The 11,078-nt window shown below is 39.9% G+C and overlaps 1 protein-coding gene across 1 annotated transcript in view; it reads right to left on the bottom strand.

Annotated features, from left to right (window-relative positions):
• LOC122562289 (serine/threonine-protein kinase/endoribonuclease IRE1-like) overlaps positions 1-10,569 on the bottom strand; it is an 83,063-nt gene extending 72,494 nt beyond the window's left edge. Inside the window, exon 1 of the mRNA XM_043715094.1 lies at positions 10,386-10,569. Coding sequence (XP_043571029.1) covers positions 10,386-10,451 — 66 coding nt within the window. The 5' untranslated portion in view covers positions 10,452-10,569. The remainder of the gene's footprint in view (positions 1-10,385) is intronic.
• Positions 10,570-11,078: the final 509 nt, after the last annotated feature.

The following is an 11,078-nucleotide window of genomic DNA, read 5'->3' as shown; positions in this document are numbered from 1 at the left end:
AACAATTAATTAGACACCAAGTTTAAAGGATTCAATCTATCTCTTCCTAAGATTGAAGCAAGAAGTGATTGTTAAATTAAACCTGAACTACTAAAAGCGCAATATGATTTTCCAATTCCAACTCATTGTATGTCTAAACCATTTTATACAAGGACCTTCAGGAAAAATGAATAGTTCCAGCCATGAACAATACAAAATACAAGAAAGGAAACACGAACAAAATCTTGTTTCAGTGTGACAGTGTGTAGGACCTCTGATATATTGGACTGAAAAAAATACAAACTTGTAAATATGTAGTACCTTTCACATCCTCAGGAAGTCTCAAAATGTTCACAGCCAATAAGTACCACATTTCTGAGGTGCAGCAACCATTGTTCCACAGGCAATAGCAGAAATCACAGAAATAAGCACAGAAACCTCTCACAACACCAAAGATAAATGGCCAGACAGTTTTTTTGCCCCCACAGTCTTCATACTGCAAATTCCCAAGCACAGCCATCTGAGGAGGCTGGGCTTCAGGGTAAGCAAGAAAAGCAAGAGGAGAAAGGCACAACTCATCCTATTTACCTCAGGCATGCCTGGAAGTAGCATACAGGCCAGTATTATTGAAGGCCAGAATGCTAGTTGCCCATTCACTTGTCAATCATAGATAGAGAAGGATCGTAAAAGGAAAAAAAAATATGATTTGGAGCTGGTGTTGGACTGGGGTCGACAAAGTTAAAAATCACACAATACCAGGTTATAGTCCAACAGGTTTACTTGGAAGCACTAGCTTTCGGAGCGCTGTTCCTTTATCAGGTGGTTGTGACAAATAAAGTTGGAAGTTACCTCATAATTCCTTTTTTCCCCTGAAAATAGCTTGGTCCTTTCAAATGAATGTATGTTAGTCTATCCTACAATGCTCTTTTTGAATTTAGCCATTAACAGAGGAACTCTATTCTAAACAGCGTGTGTTTCTGGACTTGGATTCTGTATGCAGCAAAAATGGTGCATTAGCAATAGGTTTCAAAATCCTCCAACAGGCTTTAATCTTTTTCCCACCAATGCACTAATGTATGTGGAAATACATGCAGAGGTTGCAACTCAAACAGACTATTCAGTCCAACCACTCTATTAGCAGAGTTTTATCATGTATTTTATGCTCAAGTCTCTAACATGGAACTTGAACACACAACCTTCTGATTATTGACAAAAGTACCACTAACTGAATCATGGTTAACAACTTCATTCATCCTCTTCCAAGATTTCTTCAATTCCTTATCCTGCAGCCAACTATCTCACCTAACACCTGACCTGGATTCAGATATTTCAGAAAAAGCAAAACCTACAAACAAAGCACAATCATTTATTGCACCAGATGAAATTCTGGAAGTAGCAATTGTATGTTCACCTGACCTAGATCAGTTTGGATACTTTTGTTCAATTCCAAGGAAGAGGCAAAAACAAAAAAAAATCACCAATACAGGAATTGCACTAACTAGATTCCTGAACAAAAAGATACAGTGCAATGTATTCAGTAGCACTGACCTTTCACTGGTTTGTTTGGAAGCATGACAGCACATTAAAAAGCATGATCCATTTGGGCAGATTGATATTGAGGAATGTTCTTAATCAACAATGTTATGACACACCTCTGGAGCAGATGGGACTTCCCATTGCTATCACCTGCTACATTTAATTATTGAGATCTATCTGAAACCAGAGTGAAACTAGAATTGAACCGATACCTCTACTTAAAGGCTACATTGTGAAAGAGGTTAAATGCACAGACATATTTAAATACAAACTACATCCCTTGGGATTATTTCACATGACTGAATTATAATCTCACTACTATTTCATAGATTACAGAACAGCAAAAGACTGACAATTGTCCACAATACTGGAGAACCGTTGCAAATCAGAGACAGCCGAGTGAAGTTCCATCCGACTGGCTCAGGAGAACAGCAAAGATCCTGTGGCACCAGTCACAGATTAACAAGTACTTCAGGTGTCCTGGCCAAACATTTACATTCAAACAAATGCTGATGAGACCAACAGTAATCCAATTGTGAAAACAGAATTCCACAATTTTCCAGTTTGGAATCTTGCACTGCAACCTACCTATTTACTAACATTAATTAACTCCACACGAAACACCAAGACATTTGAGAAGTTTAATGATGCATTAAGTATATATAAATATCTCTAATTTTCTTGTCACAACAGTCTTAGCATTAGTTCTGAAAACCTAACAATTAAGTCATTTTCTTGATCCTATTCCAAATTAAATTCAGATTATTAGCTTGAATAATAATAAATTACTAAATAATAAAGAAATTACTCAGTGTGACTTCAGGCTATCATAATACAGAACTGCCAATAAGCGATAATGCATTAGGAGGGACTAACTAGGCAAATTTATTACCAGGTGGAGTACCAAACCATAGAGATTACAGTTGTGATCTGTAAAAATTAATTGTACTGGCTAAGATAGCTGTACATTTGAAAGTCAATTTTTACAAAGTCGGCAAGCAAAGACCAACTGAGTTTAAGTTGAGATGTAATTATGACGTCCTGCATATATCTGACAGTTGATATTGTCAGAACAGTCATTCTTTGACTTGAAACAATGTCAGTGACCTCAAACATGACATTTGAGAGAAACACCAACAGAATATAAAATGGAGGGAGGTGGGTGCAGAGCTTAGGTAAAAGCAAAGGGAGAGAGAAATTAAAAGGGAACATATCCACACTAAAGAAAGTACAAACAGATTACTCCCAAATTGCAATTTTCAGAGGGATGCCATCGTCCCCATTTTTCCTAGAAACCTGCTAATGAAAACACAATTTAAAATCTGCTGCACAAGTGAGTGTGCACAAAACTCAAAGGCTGACACAAATGTACAAGTTGGCCAAGAAATCTCACATATACACCAAGTACTTAAGGCCAATTAGATTTTTTTTTACTGCCTTCTGGTAATGAATTGACTGCACCAAATGTAACAAAATAACACTGAGGGAACACTACGTTAAGGTCTTGTATTAAGTTGGCTCAAGAATTCTCTACGATGGGAGGAGTCAAATGCTCACCACTGGGCAATGTAATGCTTGGTTAGGTGTTTGCTTCTGAAATCAATTTTATCACTTACATATAATCAGAGTATCATGTTCCTTTCTGTCTCCAGCAGGACTGTATGTGCTCAATAAGCTGTACCACAGAACCTCCTTTATGGCCAATAGGTGACTTTTATTGCTGATAATATTTTTAATCAGTTTTAAGAATAAACTATGTTGACATGTAGGTCTGACATAAAGAACCAATTTGAAAGAAAAGCCAGTTTGAGTCTGAGGCTAAAAGAATTTAAACTTTTAAAAAACCCTTAAATGAAGCTGTTTAGCTAACTTGTAGTGTCTGAGGCGAGATACTAAGATACAATTCAACCACAAATGAACTCTCAAAATGACCAGACGGCTATGCCTCAGTACAGACCATGATGACTACATAATTAGCACACAACCCTGAAAGCCACTTCAAGGACTAATGGATCCTTAATTTTACAAGGCAGCAAACAGACCAGTGACACAATGAACAAATTAAAAATTAAGCAATAACGGCACCATAAGTATCTAAATGACAGATCACTGACAATTCAGGAAGCTATGACACAGATGCAAGAATATCAGCTCTAACCCTCGATGCCAATCAAGACAAATGTTCACTTTGTGACTATGCAGTTATAAGATGCAAGAAAACAGACAAGCACTTCCAAAAGAGGGAGAAAAACTGACATCAGTTACCAAAGGCTATTTTCATTACAAACAGTTAAACTGCAGAGCACACAAGCAGAATACCAATTAAATAAAGGGTAACTATAAAATACTGTGGCACAGAGGGTTCGGGGTGTCCTCCTACATAAATCATAAAGTTAGCATGCAGGTACACTAAGTAATAAGGAAGGCAAATGCAATATTAGTCTTTATTGCAGAGAATAAAGTAGGAAACTCATACTAAAACCATAAAGATCATTGGTGAGACATCTCCAAGAGTACACCATACAGTTTTCTGCTCCTTATTCAAGGAGAGATATATTTGCAATGTCCAACAGGAGAATAAAAGAAAGTTCAATAGGTTGATTCTTGAGGTGAAAAAATTGTTTTTGGAGGAGTAGTTGAATAGATTAGACCTATACTCATTGAAACGCAAAAGAATGAGAGATTATTTTACTGAAATGTACAAGATTCTGATGAGACATAAAAGGATAAATGCTAAGAGGATTTCAAACTAGAAGGGGACAGCTTCAAAATGAAACATTCACTGAATTAAGACTAAGATGAGAAGGAACTTTTCTCTTATAGGGTAGAAAATCTTTGGAATTGTCTTCTACAGACAGCGGTGTGATAGGGTCATTGAAGGTTGAACTAGATAGATGTTTGATCTGCAAGAGTCAAGGGTGCCAGTGGTTGGGAGAGTGGTGACAGAAGATGGTGGCAAATAAGCAGGAAATTGCTGTAAAGTAAGCCATTCAGCCCATCAATCCCATTCCACCATTTTAGACCTTGGCTGATCATCTCCTTAATGTCATTTTCCCCTGCATTCTCTCAATATTGCCAATGCCACTAGTCTCCGGAAACTTATCAATTTTTATCAGGAATGTGCTCTCTGAAAGGAGATTTCTAAAGATTCATCACCCTGTAAACAAATAAATTCCTATTCATCTCAGTCTTAAATGGCTTGCCTCTTATCTTGAGATTATAGCCCTGGGAAACATCTTATCTGTAGTCCATAACTCCTGGTCAGAATCTTCTAAGTTTCAATCAGTCAATCTCTCAATTATTGAATCTCCAGAGAACATGGGCCCTGGTTTCCCAATCTCTCCTCAAGGTAATCCCACCGACGCAGGGATTAACTGGTGAAATGCCGTTTCAGTCCTTGCTTAAGTAAGGAGGCCAAAACGACAGACAGTACTGCAGGATGGATTATCATTAAAGTTCTACACAGCTGCAGCAAGACACTGTATTCACATCCACTTGAAATTAATGCCAATACTGCATATATCTACTTGTGCTTGGCACCAACATTCCAGCTTTCAGTTTACTTATCAACGAGGACACCACAGCCTTTTATGAACATTAGTAACCACTTTATTTACATTATACTCCATTCGCCATGTTCTAGCCCATTCACTTAGCCTGTCCAAGTCCTCTTGAAGCTATTTTGCACCCTCATAGCTTACATCCTCACCCAGTTTTTGTCATAAGCAAATTTGGAAATATTACAATTAGTCCCCACATCTAAAAATTTAAAATGATTGTGAACAGTTGTGAACTTAGCATTGATCCTTACAGCACCATACTGATAATAGCCTGCCACTCAGAATAATCTATTTATTTCTACTCTTTGCTTTCTGTCTATTAACCAATTCTCAATCCATAACTGTATATTCCCCTAAGCTCATGTTATCTAATTTTATTTATTAATCTCCTGCGTGGGACCTTATCAAGAGCACTGTGAAAATCCAAATGTGCTTCTTTGTCTATACTGCAAGTAACATCCTCAGTAATCTCCACCTTTGTCAAATTATATTTCTTTCATAAATCCATGTTTTCTCTGTCCAATTCTGCCATTTGTTTATAAATATTCAGTTACATCTATTATAACAGATTCTGACATTTTCCCCACCAAGGATGTTAATCAATAGATTTGTAGTTCTCCTTTCTCCTTCTCCCTCCCATCTTAAACAGCGGGGTTACATTTACCATTTTCAAATGAGCTGGAAACTTGCCATAAACTATCGAACTATCTCTACTGCTACTTCTTTCAACACTCTGGGTTGAAGCTGATCTTGTCAAGGACATTTTTCACCCCTCAAACCAGCTCATCTTTCAAGTACTACCACTAACGCCTCAGCTAAATATATGGATATATGGATAGTAAATGTACAGATCTGTATATACGAATGATTACTCGATCTCTGTATGCAAAGAAATGGAATGTTTACGTATGTATGGCATGACCAGATCATCAAAATATTTTACGAATGAAGTATATTTTTGAAATTAAAAAAATCTTTCAAGTACTACCTCTTTTCAACTCTTCAGTATACAAATCCCTTGTCACCTAGTGTTTCAGAGAGATTTTCTGTATGCTCTGTGAAGACAGATGCAAAGTAAATACTTATTTTCTGAACGTCGATTTTCCTGCTCCTCAGATGTTGCCTAACCTGTTGTGCTTTTCCAGCACTACTTTAATCTAGACACTTATTTTCTCTGTCATTGTTTCAGAGAGATTTTCTGTATGCTCTGTGAAGACAGATGCAAAGTAAATACTTATTTTCTGAACGTCGATTTTCCTGCTCCTCAGATGCTGCCTAACCTGTTGTGCTTTTCCAGCACTACTCTAATCTAGACACTTATTTTCTCTGTCATTTTCCTGTTCTCCACATAAATTGTGCAGTTCCCACTTTATCCTTGCTGATCATTTTGTTTTCACACATTGTTAAAAGCTTTTTCAGTCCCCCTTTATATTTCCCACTGGCTTGCATTCATATTCTCTTTTCCCTTTCATCATCTGTTTTTTGGCTCTGCTTTACTGGGCCCGAACTTGCTTCCAATCCTCGGGTTTACCATTATTTGACATTTTTATCAGCCATTTCCTTTGATTTAATGCAATATTTAATTTTTATTAAAGATGACTGATTCACCCTTCCCTTGGGTGTTTGTGCCTTAGAGGAATGTATATCTGTTCTTGACCTTGTAGTGTTTCTTTAAATACTGGCCATTGCCTAACTACTGTCAAATTGTTAAGTGTGATTTCCCAATTAACCCTCACCAACTTCTCTATCATACCATCAGTTCCCTTTGGTCAGATTTTAGGCCTCGGCTTCAGACTAAACTAAGTCACATTCAAATTTTATGCTAAATTCTCTCATTTCACGGTCACCATTTTCTAAAAGATTAACTACAGGAAGGTAATTTATTCGCTTTTTTCTCATTACACAACACCAAATCCAAAAACAGCCTAAGGCCTAGTTGCTTTCTCAACATACTGTTCCATAAAACCATCTCGTACATACTATAGGAATTCATCTTCCACTGCATGAATGTTGACTTTGTTAACCCAGTCAGAGTTTTGTAAATTTAAGTCAATTATTACTGTATTATCAATGTTACATGTAGTTTGGTATTCTATAAACAACACTAATTTTTGCTTTCCTTTGCTGTCTTAACTCTACCCAAACTGATCTAAAATTCTCTCTTACTAACAGACTGTTGTCATCCCTTATTAGGGAAGCTACCCCACCTCCTTTTCCATTTTTTTATACCACATCTGAATGGAGATAGCTCTTAGATATCCAGTTCCAAATTGAATCACTCTTTAATTGCCGTAATGGAAAATAAATAATATCCATTTACCACAGTTTGAACATTGAAATCTTCAATCCTTTTGCAACTGCTATATACATTGAGGTAGAGTGCCTTTAATCAGTTTTTTTGACATTATTTTCCATGTTGATCAGATTTGATGCTTACCAGTGCTTTATCTTTCCTCTATTTTTTGATTATCTATCTGCGTCTTTTTGCTATCTTTGTTTCCCTCAAATCCAAGCTCTTCCCCAACAGCACTAGCACATTCAGTGGACAGTTTATTTTCCATTCCAGAAGAAAGTGAGGACTGCAGGTCAGGGTTGAGAGTGTGGTGCTGGAAAAGCACAGCAGGTCAGGCAGCATCTAAGGAGCAGGAGAATTGACTGTTCAGGCATAAGCTCTTCAACAGGAATCCTGATTTGGGGCAAGAGCCCTTCCTGATGAATGGCTTATGCCTGAGATGTTAATTCTCCTGCTCCTCGGATGCTGCCTGACCTGCTGTGCTTTTCCAGCACCACACTCTCAACTGTTTTCCATCCTAGGGTCACTCAGAAAATCCCCACCACTGTTTTAGGGGAGAACAATTCAATACATCAGCAATATGTGACTTGTATATTAATCATAGCGGGTTGGCAAGACCATTAAGATGTAGAAGAAGTAAGCCATTCACCCCATCAAGTTTTCTCCACCATTCAATGACATCATAGCTAATCTGATAAATAGAGTTGAACATTTCCTGCCATTTTTCCGTAACACTTGATTCTCTTAGCAATTATAAATCTGATAATCTCAGCACTGAAAATACTTAATGACAGAGGCTCTACAATCCTCTGAGGTAAAGTGTTCCATATTCACTACCCTCAGAAGAAATTCCTCCTCTTCACTTTACTCTAAAAGAATCCTCCACTCCTATGATTTTCCAGCCTCTCCAAAACTAACCTGTCAAGTACCCTAAAAATCGTACTGGACTTGAAACATTAAAACTTTAACAAATGCTCTTGAGTTTCTCCAGCACTACTTTTATTTCAATTTCCAGTATTCACAGTATTTTTGATTTTGAGTTGGCCAAAAATCTTGTATGTTACAATAGAGAGTAACCATTATTTTTAACTCCAATGAGTACAAGCTCAACCTACTTAACCTCTCTTCATAAAATAATCCCTCCATAGTTGGCATCAACCTAGTGAACCTCTCTTAACCGGTCTATGACCAGCTGCAAACTCTGTTGTCACAGTAACTACAGCATGGAAGCAGACCCCTCAGTCCAAATCGTCCATGCCGACCAGATATCCTAAATTAACATAGTCCCATTTGCTAGCATTTGGCCCATATCCCTCTAAACCTTTCCAATTCATATACCTATCCAAATGCTGCAATTTTACCAGCTTCCACCATGTCCTCTCACAGCTCATTCCATACATGTACCACCCTCTGCGTGAAAAGATCGCTCCTTAGATCCCTTTTAAATCTTCCCCTCTCACCTTCAACATAAAACTTCTAGTTTTGAACTGCCCTAAACTAGGGAAAAGACCTTGTCTATTTACCCTATCCATGCTCCTCATGATTTTATAACATCACCCCTCAGCCTCTGACGGTCCAGGGAAAAAATAAGCCCCAGTCTATGCATCCTCCCCCTATAGTTCAAACCCTCCAACTCTGGCAACATACTTGTAAATCTTTGCAGAGCCCTTTCAAGTTTCACAACATCACAATATCTGATATGGAACATTTGAGATGAATACATACTAAAACATTCCTCTAAAGCAGAGAGACCAGAACTGCACACATGATTCCAAAAGTGGCCTAACCAATGTCCTATATGACTGTAACATGACTTCCCAACTCAATGCTCTGATCAAGAAAGGCATCAACACCTTCTTCACTACAGTATTTGTCCTCATCACTGGCCTCCCGTTTATTTCTGTGTCATCCACAAACTCGGCTACACAGGCCCAAATGAATGCATTCGCAAGCATGTATTGATGAAGGGGGTGGGAGAGATGATTTGCAGCTGCTTTAGTTGGGGGATGCACCAAAACAAAACACCAAGGATTGTTCAGCAACACTTCCCTCCAGTGTAACTAGCAACACATCGCGAAGCACATGAGCAACAATGTTATAATTTAGAGATGCTGGTGTTGGACTGTGGTGTACAAAGTTAAAAATCACACAACACCAGGTTATAGTCCAACAGGTTTAATTGGAAACATTAGCTTTCGGATCGCCGCTCCTTCATCAGGTGGTTGTGGAGAACACAATTATGAGACACGAACAAACAATCAAGGTAATTTTCAATGTATCATTTCAGTTACATCACACTGTAAACTTTTGCTATGAATTCTGTGTATTACAATCTGATACTCCACAACCATCTGATGAAGGAGCAGCATTCCAAAAGCTAGTGCTCCGAGTAAACCTGTTGGACTATAACCTGAAAAATGTGTTGCTGGAAAAGCGCAGCAGGTCAGGCAGCATCCAAGGAGCAGGAGAATCGACGTTTCGAGCATAAGCCCTAGCCTGGTGTTGTGTGGCTTTTAATAATGTTATAGGTATACTTTCACCTTACAAGTCTCTCTCTCACACACACACACAGTTCCATCCGAATGGGGCCACCATTCTAGAGCTCCAGACACACCATCACCTCATCAAGACAGCCAGAGAAACTGTGCAATGCTGGTGATATAACAAGGTTCTAAATAAACTAAATCGAATCCTTAACTGAGTGAATAATGAGGGAGGGATGAGCTTCAGAAGGTTACAGAGATCTCCATGCTGATGTTTAAAGATTTCTGCACAAGTACAAATGCAGTTAAATAAAAACCAACAGACAGACAGCCCGATCAGGTGCACAATGTTTCATTCTGAAGTGTTTCCTGATGAAGACATGACTCACTCTTCCATTCCGGCCGAGTGCAGCTTTTCACCGGGGGACAAGGCAACAGAGGCCGGGGCCCGGGGCCCGGAGCCCGGGCCTATGCCCCCACCATCGGGCCTTGGCTGTTATCCCCCCCACCCCCCTACCCACGGCTCACACTCACCGTCCCCAACAACAGTGACAAGCCGATCACCAACAAGGAGAGCCCGGGAGGCCGCGATCCGGCCATGACTGACACTGGTACCGCTCGGCGATCTTCCCCCAGTCCGGCCCTCAGCCTCGGCCTCCTCCAGCACCGCTCGCCGGCTCCCTCCCTCCCAGTCTCCCGGCCTGCACAGGGGCGGGGCCACCGCGCCGTCAATCACCCCGCAGGAGGCGGAGCCAACGGAGCCATTTACCCCCCGGGAGGGGGGTCACTGTAATGTCGATTACTCCCGGGAGGGGGGTCACTGTAATGTCAATTACCCCCTGGGAGGGGGGTCACTGTAATGTCAATTACCCCCGGGAGGGGGGTCACTGTAATGTCGATTACTCCCGGGAGGAGGTCACTGTAATGTCAATTACCCCGTGGGAGGGGGGTCACTGCAATGTCAATTACCCCCTGGGAGGAGGTCACTGTAATGTCAATTACCCCCAGGAGGGAGGATCTAATGTCAATTACCCCTGGGAGGGGGGTCACTGCAGTGTCAATTACCCCCTGGGAGGAGGTCACTGTAATGTCAATTACCCCCGGGAGGGGGGTCACTGTAATGTCAATTACCCCGGGAGGGGGGTCACTGTAATGTCAATTACCCCCAGGAGGGAGGATCTCTGTAATGTCAATTACCCCTGGGAGGGGGTATATCTTTATTGTAAA

The sequence above is a fragment of the Chiloscyllium plagiosum genome, chromosome 24, assembly GCF_004010195.1.
Source record: "Chiloscyllium plagiosum isolate BGI_BamShark_2017 chromosome 24, ASM401019v2, whole genome shotgun sequence".
Taxonomy (NCBI): domain Eukaryota; kingdom Metazoa; phylum Chordata; class Chondrichthyes; order Orectolobiformes; family Hemiscylliidae; genus Chiloscyllium; species Chiloscyllium plagiosum.
This window is presented reverse-complemented; position numbering and strand designations above follow the sequence as displayed.